At 38.7% G+C, this 20,410-nt stretch overlaps 1 protein-coding gene across 4 annotated transcripts in view; it reads right to left on the bottom strand.

Moving 5' to 3' along the window:
• The window catches only part of RALYL (RALY RNA binding protein like), a 405,974-nt gene that overhangs the window by 7,409 nt on the left and 378,155 nt on the right, over nucleotides 1–20,410 (bottom strand). For all 4 annotated transcript variants that reach the window (XM_086742442.1, XM_086742444.1, XM_086742443.1 and 1 more), the window contains 2 exons: nucleotides 15,933–16,046; nucleotides 9,560–9,738 (listed from right to left, as the gene is read on the bottom strand). In XM_086742442.1, the coding sequence (XP_086598568.1) occupies nucleotides 9,560–9,738; nucleotides 15,933–16,046 (293 nt within the window). The remainder of the gene's footprint in view (nucleotides 1–9,559; nucleotides 9,739–15,932; nucleotides 16,047–20,410) is intronic.

Below are 20,410 nucleotides of genomic sequence, written 5' to 3'. Positions count from 1 at the left end.
ATTTTTTTCGAAGGACATTATAAAACTGTAGTGCACTTTTAGAAATCAATAGCAACAACAATTTGGAAACTTCAGATACACATATCAGCATAACAGGCTGACTAAGATGGCATTTGATTAACTTCCAAATCTTAATTTTGGCAGACTGAGCTTGTTTTATTCCTCACTGATTGCATTTTTTTGTTGAAATGGCAATTACAGTTCTATCACATTCTAAATAACTTCTCTTTTCTGAGATCCATAAATGCCTATGTACAGATAAATTCAATCTGACTTTCATGTTTTGATATTAATCATGCAGAAAATCTTCTTAGTAACACATTTATATTTTCTCAAAAAACTGAGACCTTTTGGAATAATTGGGTCACTAACTGCAGTGCCTCTGCAATTTGTATCGAAAAATAAAACCATTTAAAATTTGTGTCTTTTTATATGGGAAAATAACAACCTTTTGGCTTTTCAGTGTTTACCCCTTTTTACTTGTGTGGAGACTTTCAACAGAAAAATGTTTCCTCTGAGGGTTTTTCATTCAGCATTCTTGAGGCTCAAGCATACTGATAAGGCCTGTGAAATGAGTGTTTTCTAGGGGAACTAAAGCTATTTACTTTCAAAGACTGACACACCAGGAAAAATGTGTGATGCATGGCAATTGCTCAATTTCAGTTAAATCTAAGGATTTCAGGATTAAGCTGATAGGCTCAAATCCATGGCCAAGCACAGACCCAATGGCTGGCCTGAGTTGTTGCGGAGGATTTCACTGTCCCACTGAGAGCCTAGAAAACACCTGTGTCCCCTTCCCATTCTCTCACCACTTTCCCACTGTACCTGGTACTGCTGCTTTGGATCAAATCCAACCCAGCATGTTCCACAAGTCATCCCAAGTCTACTGGAGTCAACCAGTATACAGGGAGGTAAAAGAAGAGCACCAGAACTCCACCAGAACTGGTGAAAATTACATTGGCAAAAATACTCAGGGGTGGAAACTGGAATCAATCTTCACATTTAAATTGTTGTGTTACTTCAATTAAATCTTACATTTCTTTGCTAGCCATAAGTTACAGCAAGAAGCTTCAATCTTTTTTTATAAGCCACCATCATCCTCCTCTGAAAAGGGATCTAGGTTTGCTTCTGGGTGGTGTTTGGCTGTCCTCTTTCCATACTGCACTCAGAGGTGGACTCCATGCTCATGAATTTTAGGCTAGTTAAATCTGTGGAGCTAATTCTGGTTTACTTACATAGAACAAACAAAACCAGGCCATTAGTACTGAATATTAAGGTCAATTACATTATATCGAAGAGGAATTAATCTCATTTAGGCAAGTATTTTGTTTACATGTCTAAGAGAGTTTTTGGCCTGATCTGACAGCATTATTTGCCTCTGAATCAATTCACAGGTTAGTGGGTTTTTGTTTGGCTGTTTTTTTTTTTTTTAAATGGAGGCACAACAGTTGTTTTTGACAGTTGAAGCTGAGCCATTAAAATTAAATATTGTGATGTCTCAAAAACATCAAGCACCATGACTACGTTATTCTTACCTAAAAGCTTAAGATAAACACATAGTTCTGCCTAAAAAGAAAACACCAAACTTATGAACCCAAAATGAAATTAGCACAAAAATGAATAATGAATAGTAAATAATGATAAATCTACTGAGAGAGGGCAAAAAAAAAAGTTTGGGGCAAAAATAAAATTTGCAATTTTCTTGACTGGAAAGCATATAATTTTTATAAGTTTAAACCATGTATTTGGAGAATGCTCATTTGTCATAATGGCTGTAGGACCAAAGGCACCTATTAGTCTGGCCTTAGAAAGAGAGGCTAAGTCTACGTGCACATTCGATCTGCTGAGACACGTTGCCCACCATATTGGCTCAATGGCTAAGCTGAGAATGGGACCTTAACTTCCTGATTCCCCAGCCTTTGCTTAAAAAATGGATAAACAGAAGAAAAAAACATTATTTTCAAGCTCTTTTGCATCAAGTCTGTAACAGTCTAATGTCTGCAAATTAATTATATTATTTACATTATAAATGTTCTAAAAGTTTTATGGTTTTGAGGGTTTTTTTTTTAACTAGGGAGTAAATACAGAGCAGATTCGGAGGGATAGATATGAAAGGTGACAAAGTTATTTTGCTCATTCATTTTACAAATATGCAATTACAGGCAGGGAAGTCTAGTAGAAAGAGAGACACAAAGTGCATGATAACAGTGCTCGCATTTTCTGCAGGTTGCTGCCTGATATGTAGGGAATAGGATAAAAATAGTAATTAGAAAAATATTATCTAGTCAGTCAGGAGTAACCTGATTAAAACCCTGAACACCACTTACGAAGTCTTCTACTGAGAAATTGCCAGGAAAAATGGAGAGGAGGAGCTGGTAGCAAGGCCTTTCCAATGACCCATACAGCAGCGTGTGAACAACACACACATCTACTGTGCTATTGCATGTATTAAATATAACAAAAAGGCACGTCAGGAAATTTCTTACCATTTTTGATTTTATGACATGCTTTTATTACTTTCTCCATTTTTTCAGTCACAGGTTATTAGATTTACTGCAGCTTTGGAAGGTACAACACATTAGTATCTGTCGGGTATGCTGCCCCTAATGACTTTCTTAGCTTGCTCAAGTACAAACATCTTGCACTGATATTTATCAAGTGAACACAATCTTTTACCTATTCATTTGTCTTAGGAATGAAGAGCTTCATGTTTCCCCTGATACCGAAAGCAAGATTTCAGTGAAGTCCAAAATGTTCAGTGCAGCAAAAAGACTACATTTTACTTGGTCTCAATGATATTTAAAGTAATGTAAATAAGATTTCTGGCACAATGTTACTTCAGTCATTAACATTAATTAATTTTTTTTTCCTTTTTTTTTTTTTTTTTTTAAATAGTACCCCGTTTAAGTGCACTTAGCACCTGCAAATTGTCACAGTAGCTATTGATCTTTTTGACATGCCTAATCAGCCTAATTCTGCTGATTATAGAAGAGTCAGTCTGGTCTGCTCTGATACTATTGACAGGAAAAAAATGCATCTAAAAGGGTAGTGAAAAATCCACTTTGCTTACAATAATAAGTTAAGTATTATCAATCCTATCACATAGGAACATATTTGATCAATTTTGCTTTTGAGATATGCAAAATTGGTCTTAAATTACATGGAATTCAGCAGAAAAAAAAAATGTATTCCTTTTCTGTAAATCATATTCTACTCTCTGCTGAGTATTTTCATTGTTAAATTCTCATGTGAAATAGTGAAAGTAAAGTTTCACAGTTTCATACAAATTTGCTATTAAATTATTTTAATTTCTCTTTAACTACTTATAGGGGTGGAAATGTTTTTGATAAGCTTTAGCTAAAGTACTAGTTGGTTCCACAGATTTAAATGGAATTTGTATTAATTCCCATATGAAATATAGCTATTATTATATCATAATGTTTTTACTTTTGCATAACGAAATGCAGTGCAGCAAGGGGATTATCCTGAGTTTTTTGTTTGTGGCAGTTTCTGGTATTTATGTTTGAAACATGATTTTCTATCAGATGTTATAGAGAAATCTGATAGATTGAAGACGTGCAGTGCAGAGGAGGAGAAATGGACAACAGTAAGAAATGAAATATCCTTGAGAGGTAAATGTAATGGAAATATACTTAATAGAAAGAGAACTATATAATTGTTCTTGAAATAACTGTGGTAAATCTACATTGTAACCAGAACTGGGCCTTGCATGGTCTCTGTACCTTTTGTTTCTGATATAATTTAATAAAAATACCTCTCAAGACGTCTCATTAAAGGTGACTCATTATTGTGGAACTCCCATCTAATGCTTGTGTGGCTTCATTATTTTTAGCATAGCTACACCAGCATAAAATCACAATGTGATTTTATGTGTGGGCTGTGAATATATCCTTCAAATTCCAGACAAGCATCAACCAGAGTCTGATCTGAGTTACGACACTGTAAATCTATTGTATTTGAAATCATTGGGATCACATGCTCTGTCAGAAAACACTGTTTGCTCCACCGAATGCTTAACTACTGAACTACTGCTGTGCTATTTTTGTTATTTATTATGAAAGGCTGACTGTTTGATAGAAACTATTCTTCTCAGGCAATGTAACATAGATACTACTGCTTGTGTATAATTCATTCCAATTAATTAGTTTGTTGGTATTTTATTAAGCATTAGCTGCAAATGACTTTTTTTTTCCCAAATCTACAATACTTCAGGATTTCAGATAGTTAATTGGATACCACCTTTGGTATTTACAAGAGGATTAAGGTGATAAGTTATGGTTCACTGTGAGCCAGTGCTTCCTGCATGATCGGTTAGTGCCATGTGAAACAAGTTCAGTGACGATGTATGAAATGCTCTGGGCCTGCCCTGGGTTGTCTAGGGGCTAAATCAGCAGAGCAGGGAAACCACCGCGTATACTAATTTAGCAATGCTTTTCCTGCATGCCCTCACCACGCCACACACTGCCCATGCCACTGCCAGTAAGGGGAAGGGGCTTGTTTTAGAGGCTCTCAGGCCAAGCTGCTTCTCAGATACCAAAATGTGTGTTGGACTGTGCTGCAAAGGTGACTTCTCTGCTCTCTGCTGTGCAGCTGTGGAAATGAGAGGAGGTTATTTGCTTTCCTTCCCACTCCTTACACTTTAAGCTGTGACAGGCACCTTAAAACTGCTTGATATCCCTGATGACTTGTGTTCCAGTGATTTGTGGCCTGTTTGTGATTTGTGTGTGAGATGAATTTAGTAAACATGAAAGTAAAAGTAGTAAACAGGAAGCTGCATAGGTGTGTTGCTTCCTTTGTAGCACTGTTGAGGGACAGTTTAGATGAAGAGCAATAAGAGGATATACTAAGATACACTAAGAAGGAACATAAAAGTTTTTAATTCACTGCAACTAGAAACTGTTCAATGTGAGGAGTGGATAGAGAGCCTGACTCATGGGTCCAGTAAAATCTGCAATAACCAACTACTTTTTTTTTTTTTTAATCTAAAAGAAGCAAAGGAAACAGACTTGAAGTTTTCATCCACTCCAGCTACCTCTGATGGTCAGTTAAGTGGCATGAGTTGTAGAATAAACTTGGATGCTACATTCCAAGTTAGTGAATATTTAATATATGTATAGCTACAATATGTTATTGCATGTCCTTGTATAAGGCGGAGTGGAAGGACAACATGTAAGAGCAGGTGGGTGAGAAGTTTATGACACTCTTCACAGAGCAGGTTGAGATCAACTATTTGACATATCTGTACATAGCTGGATCATCTAGCTGAAATCACCATTTAAAGAATCTTGAGTGTATCAATACAGCAAAAGTCTTTGGGGATTGTTCTGAAAAGATCCTCAAACTGGAGTGTCTGCAGCACTGGAGACACTTACTGAGAGACGTTTGTGGGCAAACAGTTGGTACAAAAGACACTTTCCCAAGAGGTGATGTTTGATGACTGCAGCAGATACTTCAAATGCAGCATGTCTTGAATTAGAGTTCAGATGGGCAATCAAGTTATTGTGGTGTAAAATGTTTTCACACTTCAGCTGAGCCATAACGACAGTTTGTGGGCATGTCTTTAGTCCACAGAAAATGACAATGCAGGGATGAACAACATCCTGATCTAAATGGTGGATGAAAAAGGTGTGCAGCTGTTGAATGTGATGTGTTTTTGTGTGTGCAGCCAGGCAGGTAAATGAAGAGGCTAAAGTCTCCTTAAATCCATGCCTGACTTAACTCAGACTGCAGGCCAAACTACTTCCCATCTCTTTACAATTGGTCTAGGCTGAAAGGTGGCAGGAGGACAGCTGCCATCACTCAGTTAATGTGCAGTAACCTGTTCCTCCAAACAGACAACATGTGAATTTAAAGAACTGATCCTACCACCTAAACTCACAGTATACATCCTGCATAGTCACTTCTTTTGCAAGTTAGAATTAAAAATAGAGAAAGAAATATATTTTTGAGTCCTCTAGTCCAAAGATGCAGACCCGCATACACAGATTCAGAAGCGCCGTTCCCACAGCAGCTGGACTCCGGCAGTGGGTCTGTCCTTACTGAACACTTCCCTTTACTGACAGCCTTCGGGCTGCCCACAGGGGAAACAAAAAGGAGACAACAGTATCGTACTCAGCAAGAAGAGTCCTGCAGCAGGTTATTGGCAAGTGGCTTAGCAGGAGATTTACAGCTAAATATGAAGCACTGCAAAAGAAGTTAAGATCTAAATTTGAGTTATATTTCTCTCTCTCTCTAATAATATTTTTCAAACTGTGGACTCACAACCAATTTTTGCTGCTGAACTGACTTCAGAACATTAGCTATGCCCATTTCAAATGTTTTTATATTTGCTCTGCTGCTTTTAGTGATGAAAGAAAAGATTTTTTTCCATCATCCTCCTAAATTCTTTTTGCTATGTATTTGGACAAGATTATAGATTTCAATAAAAAATGCCCTTCGGAGGCATTTCTTTTTCTGAGTCCAAGGTTATGTTTTTACACATAGAAAGTTTGTCCCAATTGTTTCACATTTAACACTTTTCATGCTTAAAAAATCTTTTTTTTTTCCTCAAATGAGTTGTAACCAGCTCTGTTTCAAAATAACAAATTTGCTATTATTCAGCTCTTTTTACTAAATAACTTAGTTTTCATAGACCAGGAGAACAACATCTGTTAGGACTTCTTTTTTTTTTATAACAAGCTTATCTTTACTACTTTACCCTTCACAAAACAGAGGGTAATGCCATATAGCAGGGCACAGAATGGGTAGAAACAGACTGAAATCCCAAGTACTCCTACTAGGGTATTCACTACATGATAGAATCATAGCATAGTTTGGGTTGAAAGGGACCTTTAAAGGTCATCTAGTCCAACCCCCCTGCAGGGAGCAGGGACATCTCCAACTAGATCAGGTTGCTCAGAGCCCCATCCAACCTGGCCTTGAATGCTTCCAGGCATGGGGCATCTACCACCTCTCTGGGCAACCTGTGCCAGTGTTCCACCAACCATCATTGTAAAAAAATTTTTCCTTATGCCCAGTCTAAATCTACTCTCTTTTAGTGTAAAACCATTACCCCTTATACTATTGCTACAGGCCCTGCTAAAAGGTTTGTCCCCACACATATATTTGATAGTATTCTTACTCACTTTCAGTGATTGGAGTGGAATGTAAAACCACTAATAGGAATTGGCCATTACATCTACATAAATACATGTAAGCGTAAGTGAAAAACATACTGAATTACAATATGCATCATAAACTACCAGCTTCATATTATAATAGTACTGGCCAATACTACTGAGTGTTTGGGTAAAAACTGCAAAAGAAAGATGCACAGTTCAATTTACAGTTGCCTTTCTGTGGGAAACACCCATTGCCTGAGATTTCTTGGAAGTAATCCTTTGTAAAGCAATCCTTTATCCCATCCATAGTAGTTTTTCATCTGCTGATCTCCCTAGGCTTTGCAAAAGAAATAAAGTGTTATTATCCCATTGTAAAAGGGAGGAAAACTAAGGTGAAGTGGCCTCTTCCAAATCTTGAGGAAATGGCAAGGGAAGATGAAAGGCACAAATATTTTATATCAGTGGTAATCTTGTTTCTGAGTTTTAAATTCTACAATACTGCCAGTTTCTCGTCTAGAAGGTCTCAGCATTTGGGAAGGTGGAAGGCACGAGGCTGACTGGCTTCACTTCCCTGGCATTGGGGTGGACTACACCTGACTGAGGCGATGCACGTAAATGTTCTTTCTTGGTCTTTTCTTGCCACCACCATGTCGGGGTTGGGGGAATGTCATTCATGAGTGCTAGGGTGTAAGGCAGAGGATGTCACTCTCCACGTGCATGGAGCCACCTCCTCCCGGCACTCAAGGGGCTCAGTAACGGCAGGCAGAGAAAATGGATCTGGTTCCCCTCCATGACTTAGATGTGTGGCTCAGACCTCTCAGCTGTCTTTGGAGTTGTGTCTGCAACATGCAGAATGTCGACTAATTCCATAACGTAAGTCTTGGGAAGGCTTTTTAGCTTGGAAGCAGCAGTGTGCAAATGTGGCTGTGCTGATTCCAGACTTTCACTGCTAGTGAAGTCTTCCTGTGCTGCTTGCTTTTTAGAAACTTTCCTGCTTCGGCCTTTGCTAGATGAAAAAAATTCTTCTACATCATGCTTCTTCATATAGTGTAGATTTATGCTAAATGTGTCATACCCACCGGGTGAAATGACAGCACTGAACAATCAGAGGCTAATATACTGTATGTTAACTTCCTCAGTTTGTTGCCTGCAGTAGGGGGTCTGACACCTAATCAGTGCAAACCCACCAGTCATATTAAACTGTGGTCACCCCTATTGCTAATATCACTTCAGCTGATCTGGTATTAGCCATGGTGGGATATTAGATTTACAACTATTTATTCATCACAAGATTTCAACTTCCTACAAATTCAGAGTGGCAACTTCTTACAGACATCTGTCATATCTGTACAGGGGAACCTGTTTCTTTGAGAAAAAGTGATAATATAATCTATTCTACATTGCATGTTAAAAGATGAGAGGATTCATGTTGTAGTAGCTTCTCCTAGGCATAATGCTATTCAGGATTTATAAATTCAAGACGGCCTTTTGCTGGCTAAAGGGACACAAACCCTCAAATTAGCAGTAGGTTTAAATTGTGTTTACAGTAAGCAGTACAAAATGCTGGTTATTCACATGCCCTGTTACTCCAGACTTGGTGTTGGTTCAGCTGTGCTCATTGCTAACTTCCTTCTGTTGGCTTCACTGAATGATTTTTGCAGTGCACACTTGATTAAATGTGTGTTAAAAAGCAAGCACAGACAGTGACACTGAGCAACAGAAGTGATTTCTGCTCAAAGCAGAAGAATATGAAAGCTGGGAAGAGAGGGAGAGTATTATACAGTCTTAAACAATGTGACTGATCCGTTCTATCAGGAATTAATTAAAAAGTATAAATCTGACTTTCAAAATATTTTTTAATGTTTCTCTAGAAGAACTTAGAAGTTTAACAACATCATGGGCATTTCATGACAGGTGCAGGCTCAGGCTGGAAACCCAAACATTTCTTAGGCAAACATTTCCTAAGGAAAAATCCTTCAATCAAAAAAATCTGTAGCTGCCAATGCAGCATTTAGAAGATACACATGGAAGGCAGGGACTGGGGATTATGGGGGAGCATATGTTTAATAATGAGAAAGTTCTCTATTCTAGAATCTAATTCAATTTTGAAATGTTCCAGTTTAAAAAAAAAAAAAGCACACCATGTTTTCCTTTCTCATCTACATTTCAGTAAATGTAAATTAACAACTCTAAGCCAATTTAAAGTACATTTCACTTCCTTTCTAAAATCACCAAGTGTAGTAAAATATATTTTTCTTGTTTCTTCTCAGAGGACTCTATGCTTAATTGACACTACAGTGTATGAACAATGTAGGACTAAACACTAGTTACGGAATATCACAGTGCTGCTGTGAGCTTATTTTGTCAACCCAGATTGTTGTTTCTCTGTAGTTAGTTGTACCAACTGTATAGACATACATGGCATGCTTATTCCTTACCAGCTCATTGCTGCCATCCTCATCAAAATCCTCCTCTATCCCATCAGTCATATCTTCTCCATCCCCATCTGCATCTGGCCCTCCTTCAATTGGCTCTTCTGTAGAGTTATCTGCATTCTCTGATATGCATTCCTCTTGAATCAAATCTGCATTATCTTCCATTTGTTTCTTTTGAGCTTCTGTAAGGAAAACATACTCTATAGAGATTCAGTAATCTTCCCTATTGGTGGCAAAGAAAAGTGCTCTGAGGAAGAAAACTAAGCTTCCGATCTCCAAATGTGATAGCTTTGTAAAAATTGATGTGTTAATATCTACCAGGCAAATATGATAAAAAACTTTTTTTTTTTTTTGCAAAAATTAATGCATAAATCAACCATAGTACAGGCTAATATATCTCATGCAGTGGATGAAGGCTTGATTTACCAGTGAATCCAGCTTTTTGATTTTCTGGACTTTGCTTTGCCTTGGCAATCAAATTGGCATAGTCACTATGTATTTATTTATCTGCAGCCAATGAGAATACATAAATCTCTATGCTCTGAGAAGTGGAAGGCTCTTAATTGCCAATAAGTGAGCAAGGATTTGTATAAATTTGCTGTGAATATGTCTCAACAACCATACAGATAATCAACAAATCCTTCTAGACAGCTGAACATATTTTTAATGGAGTAAAGTAACAGTTTCTTCCCGTTGGTGTAATGTGCTGAGGTAACTGGAAAATGCCCCCCTCCGATTACCCAAATATAGGCTTCCTATAACTTCTGCAAAGCGATGAAAAGAAAGACCATTTCCATGGAGGCCCAGAGAATCTGTTCCGGTTGGCTTAGCACAGAGAGCTGCATTGCTGTGATTATGTATTGCGAGACTCCTGGATATGCTGAGGAATTTCATTCAGCCAGCTTAAATCCAGAGGAGGATCGAGGGAGGAATGACAGATTGGCCAGAAGAGTGGCTGGAGGGATCAGAGTCTTATTCCTACGTGCATCAGGAGGTTAGATGAAAAGCTTCATGTACTCAAAGTGAACAAGGGCCAGAGAATTGGTTGCATGTAGCTGGAATACCAATGTCTTTTCAGTCTGAGGCTGACAATACCCGTCAATGATCAAATTTCTAGAGCAAAACTATTTCTTTCTTTGTTGGGTTGACAGTTCTGTAACACTAGTAGTGCATCATCGCACTTGCTGGACAGCCAATGAATCTGCAGATTGGCTGTGAAGCTCTATATTTTACAGCTCTGTGAATATATTATTATTTTACTATAAATTATTACCAGCTGCATATGATATCCAAATCTCCTTGTACTTTTATGTATCATAACTAAGACATTTGTTTTTCCTTCTAACTCAGCACATTTATTTTGCAGCTTACTTTCATCTCTTCAGTCTTTTTTAGTCTCTAGTCCCTCATTTTCAAATTCATCTGCTGAAGACAAACAACAGTTAAACTTTTCTCCATTACCTACATAGTTTCTTCAGAACGATTCTTGAACTTAAAGAATAAAAAGTCATTTCAGATAACTACCTCAACTGTACTGTAGTCTCACATATTAGTAGAAGCTTCAGCCCATGGAGGCTCATAGTCTGTTGTTAAAGTGCTCCACACAATACCATGCTAGCTGTAAGCCATTGTGTTATTTGTCTTACTGTGCAAGGAAATGTGGATTCAACCAGCTATGAAAATTATGTCCTGCTCCACTACTTTCTGCCTCAAATCACTTCTGAGATTAACACAGCTGTGGCAGTGACAACTGAATCAACTTTGGTCAAGGCTTTCAAAAAGGGTTTCTGAAATTATGGACTTAATACATATAAATTTAAATTCTGGACTTAATAGATCAACATTTTTGCCCACTGTAGCAAAAGAGCAGATTCAAGACTATCTAAGGAACCTGAAGATGCACAAGTCCATGGGACCTGATGAAATATATCAGTGGGTCCTGAGGGAACTGATGGATGAAGTTGCCAAGCCACCATCCATTATATTTGAGAAGTCGTGGCAGTCTGGTGACGTTCCCACTGACTGGAAAAGAGGTAACATAACCCTTATTTTTAAAAAGGGAAATAATGAAGACCCGGGGAACTACAGGCCAGTCAGTCTCCCCTCTGTGCCTGGCAAGTTCATGGAGCCGATTCTCCTGGACACCATGCTAAGGCACATGGAATATAAGAAGGTGATCGGTGACAGCCAACACGGCTTCACTAAGGGCAAATTGTGCCTGACCAATTTTGTGGCCTTCTATGATGGGGTTACAGCATCAGTGGACAAAGGACGAGCAACTGATATCATCTACCTGGACCTGTGCAAAACATTTCACACTGTCCTGCAGGACATCCTTGTCTCTAAACTGGAGAGGCATGGCTTTGATGGATGGGTGAGTTGGTGGATAAGGAATTGACAATTGAGTTGGCTGGATGTCCGCACTCAAAGAGTTGTGGTCAGTGACTCGATGTCCAAGTGGAGACTGGTGACGAATGGCATTCCTCAGGGGTCAGTATTGGGACCAGCCCTGTTTAACATGTTTGTCGGCGACATGGACAGTGGGATAGAGTGCACCCTCAGCAAGTTCGCCAATGACACCAAGCTGTGTGGTGCTGTCGACACGCTGGAGGGAAGGGATGCCATCCAGAGGGACCTTGACAGGCTGGAGAAGTGGGCCCAAGCAAACCTCATGAAGTTCAACCAGGCCAAGTGCAAGGTCCTGCACATGGGTCAGGGCAATCCCAGGCACAAATATAGGCTGGGCGGAGAATGGATCGAGACCAGCCCCGAGGAGAAGGATTTGGGAGTGATGGTGGACAAGAAGCTTAATGTGAGCTGACAATGTGCGCTTGCAGCCCAGAAAGCTGACCACATCCTGGACTGCATCAACAGAAGCATGGCCATCACGATGAGGGAGGTGATTCTGCTCCTCTACTCTGCTGTCATGAGACCCCACCTGGAGTATTGCATCCAGCTATGGAGCCCCCAACATAAGAAGGACGTGGACCTGTTGGAGAGTCCACAGTCTAGAGTAGGGCCACAAAGATGATCAAAGGACTGGAGCACCTCTCCTGTGATGACAGGCTGAGAGAGTTGGGGCTGTTGGGGCTGTTCAGCCTGGAGAAGAGAAGGCTCTGGGGAGACCTTACAGCAGCCTTTGAATACCTAAAGTGGGCTTACAGGAAAGACAAGGAGAAACTCTTTAGGAGGGCCTGTTACAATAGGATGAGGAGTAATGGTTTTAAAATAGAGGGATTCAGACTAGACATGAAAAAATTTTTTACAATGATGGTGGTGGAACACTAGCACAGGCTGCCCAGAGCGGTGGTGGATGCCCCATCCCTGGAAAGATTCAAGGCCGGCTTGGATGGGGCTCTGAGCAACCTGATCTGGCTGAAGATGTCCCTGCTTACTGCAGGGGTGTGTGACTAGATGGCCTTTAAACATCCGTTCTGACTCAAAGTATTGTATTGTATTCTATTCTATTCTAAATGGGAAAAATTTTATGATACAGATGCTAAAAAATTAGATCACTTACCTAATTGTCTGAAGGACAACATAGATGGGGGTCTTTAGAGGAGTCTGAAATGCCAATTCAGTATCTAACTCTTTTGGGCTCTTCTGAGAAGCTAAACTTAGGATCCTACCTTTCAGCACCCATATCTAATATTACAGGAAGAATATTCTCCTCTAACATTTTTTTTTTTCACATTAGAACAGCTTCTTATCCCTGGCATCCTGATTCAGATTTTTACAACCAAAGAAGTTATTCCTGCAATTTTGCAATATACAGGAAATCCTCTTATCTATATTCTCCCTATTGGAGTTGTCAGAGGTTAATAATAGTAAAAGACAACATCAGCTGTTACTGTAAGGAGAGTTTTCACACAACTCTAGAGCAGCAACAAATGTATGTACTGAGCTTGTTCAATTTGTCTAACCTATCACATTCCTACAGGTGTATAGCTTTTAAGATTATTAGTTAAATATTCTTAATGAGAGTGATGCAAACTTAAAAAAAACCAAAAGGTCAAGATAGTGGCTTGATTTTTGTTTTGTGTAAATGAGAGAGAGATCCTCTCTCTGATCACTGTCCCAGTGAGGCCACATCTTCTGGCAGAGGAAAGTAAGAAACAATATTGCCAAACCATGGAGAAGGAACAAAATCATCTCACATCTGACACTATAAATGAAATAGTTTGGCTACTGATGTCGCTTTATCTTGCATAAATCTTTTAGCTGAGGAAGCAATCATCTGCAGACCAATCACCCAGGCTGCATAACCCTCTTCATCAGATCAGGAGACTTAAATGAGGATCTAGGTTTCATGATATCTCCGAGGTGTTTTTTCCCTCACACCCTCTGATGAGAGGTAAGGAATATGGGGGACAGGTTCTGCACCTGATGTTTTAAAACGTCAACAATTTGAAACCAGTTTTTAATCTCTGAGGATATTATTCATTGCTTGTCTTCAAAAGGCATAATGGTATGATTCAATACAAATCAATGTTTTCCTCTTTGAGCTGATTTCTATTTAAATGAGTTCACTACAGTTCTTTATCAAAAGCAAAAATTGGATATCAAAGTACAGTGCCTTAGGTTGTTTTGCATAGTAATGGATTTTATATAAAAGCTCTCTGAAGTAGAGATGCGCCATCTCAGAGCATTTCAGTACACAACTGATTCAATGGAGTGCCTTGCAATTACATCTTAATGGATTATACCAACTTTTATCTAACTTGCATAAAGTACAAATAGAATACAATGAATACATATTGTGTATGGTTCTCCTGAAAGAGATAGTCACACTCTGTACTAATGGTTTACCTTAGACTTGAAAAAAACCACTCAGCTTATTTTGTGGGGTAAATTATAACAGCTGAGGGACTGGTCCTTGTCTGTCAACTTAGAAAATGACTGTAAATAAAAGGTTTTAAAGAGCTGTTTCTCTTTTCTTTTTTTTTTTTAAAAAAAAACTTTTTAACCACATAATATTTTTCTGTAGTGTTCTGCCCTAGGAAGACGTTCATTAGAGTTATTTCTGAAAGCCAGTGGGAAACTTCTGGGTTCAGAGAGGTACCCCCACAACAGATCAGCAAATAGAGCAGGCACTTGGGAACAGGAGGGATCCAGATCTAAATATATATTTTGCCTCCGTCAGGTTTGTGAACCTCAACTGCTAATTCCCACCAGTATGTTAGACAGTCTTGATAGAACTCCCTTTACGTGGCCTGTTTCGTCTTTTTGGCTTCATGTCACTGATTTGAGTTAGGCAAGGGACACAAATCTGAGTGCCCAGATACCCAGGCAGCTGCGGGATTCTAAGGCAGAATTTCTTTCACATATTTTGCATAAAATACATAAGAAGTTTTCATCAGAGATTTTTAATGAGATAAGACTTCCATTTTCCTGCTGGCTCTCATAAAAATCAGCTCGCTAGTATGCAGCTTCTACACAGAGATATACCATGTGATTTATAAGGAAATAGTCAAGGAAATAACATAGACAGTGGCAAGAATTGAAATTATTTTCTATATATACCGTGATGAAAATGCAGCCTTATAAATCTCTTGTAACTGCTCAGCATGGTTTTAAAGTGCTGCCAGGTAAGATCATGCAGCTAATAAAATGATCACTGCAATGATAAAAATAAAGATCTTGATTAAATTAAAAAGTATTGTTGGATTTTGTCATGCCCAAGGTTTGCTTTAAAACAAAACATTTCAAGCCAGAGAAAAGCTGAACAAAAGGTGCAGTTGGTTCTACAGAGATGCCACAGTTTCAGATAACAGCTTAGATCAGAAGGGATCTCTGGATGTGCCAAGTTGAATCCCTCTTCAAAGCAGGGCCAAACACAAAGTTTAGTCCAGGTCCATTGGGCCTTGGCCCAATGAGTTTGTAACGTCTCCAAGGATGGAACTACTACAGCCTCTGGGAAATCTGATGTATTGCCTAGTTGCATTTCTTTTCCTTATATTAAATAGGAATTTCCCTTGCTGCAACTTGTGACTATTGCCTATTGCCCAGGTAATAATTCCTATTATAGACCGTCTAATAATTCTTAATGTGGGTAGCACAAGCATTCCCAAGGTCAACAACCTCTAACTTAATTCTGTCCAGTCAATTTTTTAGTGATGTTTTGTTTCCAGAACATCTAGTTAATATTTTTTTTCCTACTACACCACAGAAAACAATTCTTGAAATTATGTTGCATGCTTTGTGAAGAGTATTAATTTATCCTCCCAATAGTTCTACCTGAGAGTTAATTTACCTTGCTTCAGGCCTCCATTATGTAGCAAAATTTCTTCAAGTCTTCTGTTGTCTCTAGTCTGTCTGCTTGACTGATAACTAGGTTCTGATTTAATTCATTTGACTACAAATTGCTTTTACCTACCTGCTTCAGCTTTTTGCTGCTTTTCAATCTTTTCCAGTCTCCCTAGCAAGGAGTCAATTTTTGTTTTGATTTGGGTTAATTCCTTCTTGATTGTTTGCAACTCATCTGATTTCACTGTGGAAAGAGAGCAAAGATGCAAAACATGAAATAAACTATATTTGCAGCCCCCCGGAAACAAAACATGTTCTTTTTTTTCTTTCCTCTGTAATACAAAGTCTACTCTCTCATTTCTATCAGTATCTATAGACATTTAACTTTTAAAATGAAGATTGTTGGTTAAAAATACTGAATCCTGGGAAATCACAGGATTCTAAGCCCTAACGGCAAGAGGTTATGTGAGGAATATTGCTCTGTAATAGGCATTTCAGGCAAAACATCTCAAGGACATTCTTAGAAAATCCAAATAACGTTTACTGAAAAACAGCTTAGAGTGAAAGAATGATTCAAATATGACAGAGAGTTCACAGTCTTGGAATGCTATTTTGCTGGAGTATTTTGTAATAATAACAACAATAATAAAAAGATCCCTCATACTAGCAGCCGATATTTTTCAGCAAGAGTGAATGGTAATGTAAATGCTAGGACAGCCAGGAATGCAATGTTATGTTCCATTTGCAATCAAGTCAACAACTTAATTGCAATAGGTGTTAAGTATTATTGCTTCAAAAGCTTTCAGGTCTGGTACTTTCGTGTACTTTTTCCAGCTACGGATAGCATGTGAAAATATTTCTTTTTATGATCATATCCAGGGACATGGAGGCAACACCTATAAATTAAGAGCTGAAGTTTCCAAATCTTTGTTGCACTGCATTACTCTTCATTTATGTTCATTATTGCATTCCCATTATCTAACGTAAGGAGGAGTAACTGCTTTGGAGGTGTTCTGGTTGCAGAAGAAACAGCATTGAAGCATTCATGAATGATCTCATTATTATGGCATTATCAGGACATGTTTGTATGCTCAGAAGATAGTCCAAACAAACCCACTTGCCCTGTCTGTGCTAGGATATCATGCTGAACAGGCAAAGAGGAAAAAATGGGAACCATGTGCTAGCATGGGAGAATAAAGCCATTTATAAAGCTCAAGAGTAGGTAACACAGCTGTCACAGCTCTTGTAGGAAGAAATGGACCTTCACTGTCCCTCACCTTAAACTGTGAGGGACTGGCAATGGAAGAGCACTGAGCAATCTCACCCATCCATCCTTACTGTTGCAGAAGGAGGATGCGCATTGACTTTGGTGTGTGCATCCAGAGCAATGGGAGGTCCCTTAGCAAGCCTGGGAAAAGGGATCTTCTGCCATGGAGAATGACATGTTCCCTTTCTGTCCAAAGCATCACCTGGCTGCATCTTGCCACAGCAGTCCCATTCATTGACTCTAGGCATGTATCATGATGTCTCATGGGTATATGGGTAAGATACTGCCTGCCTCAGTGGTAGTAAATGAGCATGTGCTTGCTTCAAAATCAGCCTTACTGCAAACTTGGAGCACATTTGCGGAGATTGAAATGAAATCAATGTTAGAGTTTGGGTCATGTGCATTATAGTTATAACAAGTCAGCTAAAGGCAGTAAGTTGCTGTATGTGGTTACTATATGTGGCAACAAACTTGTTTAATCGTGCTTATATTGAGAAATTGCATATCTGGCACTTTCATAGGTTGAAACCTCTGATCTGGAATTAATGGTAGGACTTAGAGAACAAACCTTGAAAGTAACCTTTGTGCTAGACTCTTATATGCTATACAGTATTTGAAGGAATTATTCTGTATATTTTTAGATCAAGGCATTAAAGTGTTCTTAGAACAATAACGGGTCACTGTCCAATCCTCCAGATCTGTAACAAAACCTTAAGATTCTGACAACTGCATATTTAGAAGGTTACTTCTTCCCCAGGGCAGTGGCTGGTCCATGCTGCAGTAACAAGGCGGCACAGATTCCAGGGTGAAATGGTGTGAATCTGTCCAATGAGGAATGCTAAGTGTCTGCAGCAACCTGCATTAAACCAGCTGGCAACACATCCTGTGTGACCAAGATGTTGTGTTAGAGGTGTTCCCTTGACTGGCAAACAGCAGGCTTGCCAAGGCTAAAAGATCAAAAGTCAGAAGCAACGCTGCAATGACCTAATGGTATTTGTTCCTAGTCTAAAAAGAAAAGCAGAAAACATTTGCATTTCTGAGCTTGGTAAGGAAACAGGCACATATGTAGGGTCGAGCCAGCAATATACCCTTGTGACGAGAAAGGCCATCAATGTCCTGGGGTACACTAGGACGAGTGTTGCCAGCAGGCTCAGGGAGATTATCTTTCTCTACTCAGCATTTGTGAGGACACATCTGGAGCACTGTGTCCAGTTCTGGGCTCCCCAGTACAAAAGGGAATGAAGCAGATAAACCTGGACTCTTCTCAGTAGTGCCCAGTAACACACTGAAGACCACTGGCACATGTTAAAGCATGTGAAATTCCAGATGAACACAAGAAAAAGGGTTTTTTTTCTCTTCCCCTTTTTTTTTTTTTCCCTGTGTGAGTAGTCAAATATTTGCATAGGCACTCCAGGGGAGCTGTGGGGTCTGCATCCTTGGATATATTCAAAAGCTGTCCAGACATAGTCCTGAGAAACTTGCTGTAGGTGACCCTGCTTGAGCAGAGCAGTTGGACCAGATGAGCTATAGGGGTCTCTTCCAACCTCAACCATTCTGTGATTCTATGATTCTGTGGTATAGAGCTTGGGAAGAACTTTAGGCTTTTTAAGCACAGTGTTTTGACAAAGACAAAATCTAAGGACTGTAAATACTGTATGTCAGATGTCCTGCTTTGAGTATATAAATTCTCCTTTTAAACATCATGATTTAAAAAAATATATATCTCAGGCAAGAAACAAAGCAGTTGATAACCATGAAAAAACTAGACCTGCATGTGTCCAAAATATCTGTTCGTCTGCTTTTGAGTAATAGAATAGGAAAATAAAGTAGCTTACTGCTTTTGCTTTTTTTTTTTTTTTTTCCTATTAGCAGATAAGCAAAGGCCAGCAGGTGAGAGAAATGCATGTATTGAAAGGGAAAGAAATTACTAATGAAATTCCTCAAGCACTGGAACCAAAATGGCTAAATATCTTAAACAACTTTGATGCAAAAAAAAAGTAAATAAACAAGTGAAATTTGCTGATGACATGAAATTGGAAAGTATCATCTATTTAGAATGAACTGGAATGGAAGAAGGAGTCAGGTGATTCTAAGGAATGCTACATTAGAAAAAAGATGAAATGTAATTGCACTGAAAAAAGACCTACACTTGATTGACTAACAGCAGAACTACTCTTAACATCAAAGGTCATCAGTGGAAAAAGACAGTGGCAGAGTATACTTGTAATCTCAGGTTGACAATAGGCTATCACTGTAATGCAGCCATGAGAAAGAAAATGCAGTGCTAGGATGCATCAAATGATGTATTGCTAAAGATGGGGAAGTACAACGTCATTGTGCAAGGATCTGGTGAGAGCTTATCTGGAATAATGTGTACAGGTTGAGCGAGTGGATTCTAGCAGGTTTGTGAGAAGGGCCATGAAGATGGCTATAAGAATGGAAAGCCTGTGGTATGAAAGAAAAGTCGTGCTTGTTTGCCTGAGACAAAAGAAGGTAAAAGGAAGTAAAACTGTTAAGCTAAGATAGTGTTGGCACAACAAGTGGATATGAACAAATGAGAAACAAATTTTAGTTGGAAATTAGAAGAAACAGAGACAGACAAAAACTAAACCCTAATTAGCTTTAAGATGGTGCTTAAAGGATTAGATGATGTAGCTACCTGCAACAGTAAGGAATTAGACTCAGTGACCCTTTCCAGCCCTCTGCCAGGAATACAAGGGCCTTCTAGAATGCATCTCTCACTGAAGCATCTAGCACCGAAGGAGACAAACTGCATCCAGCTCAAAATAAGAGATTAAAATTGAGGTCAATCACATTTTTAGAAATGAAAGTGTTACTGTTGAATTACAGCTATATTTGTGAAACAATTTTTTGCCATAACTACAAATTGATTCATCCAGAAAGCATGATTCAGATTTCTTTGGAAAGAAATGTCACGTATTTTAATCTAAGCTCTTCACGTTTAATACAAAATATTATATCATATTGTATTACTTTAGATTTCACTGAAAAATGAGTTAGCTGATGAAGCTAAATATAAACTATGTAAGTCAAAATGAATTAATTTAAAGGCATAATTCAGTACATATTGTAACATCTTAAATGTCTGCTCCTTAATCTCAAGTACACAGAGTATAAAAAATTTGATTAGTGTTTTCCTCCTGTTTTCAGATGTGTGAAATGAAAGTGCCTACTCTAGGAGCTTCAGTTTCTATATTGTCAGAAAAAGCGAGTTTTTCCCACTTCCAAATAGCAAGCTGCATCTGCTGTTTCATACAATTAACATGAAGAACTACTGTGTGTAGTTTCCACTCCAACATATTTCATTTTGTAAGTTACTT

This window comes from Chlamydotis macqueenii, chromosome 2 (assembly GCF_036417535.1).
Source record: "Chlamydotis macqueenii isolate bChlMac1 chromosome 2, bChlMac1.mat, whole genome shotgun sequence".
NCBI lineage: Eukaryota > Metazoa > Chordata > Aves > Otidiformes > Otididae > Chlamydotis > Chlamydotis macqueenii.
This window is presented reverse-complemented; position numbering and strand designations above follow the sequence as displayed.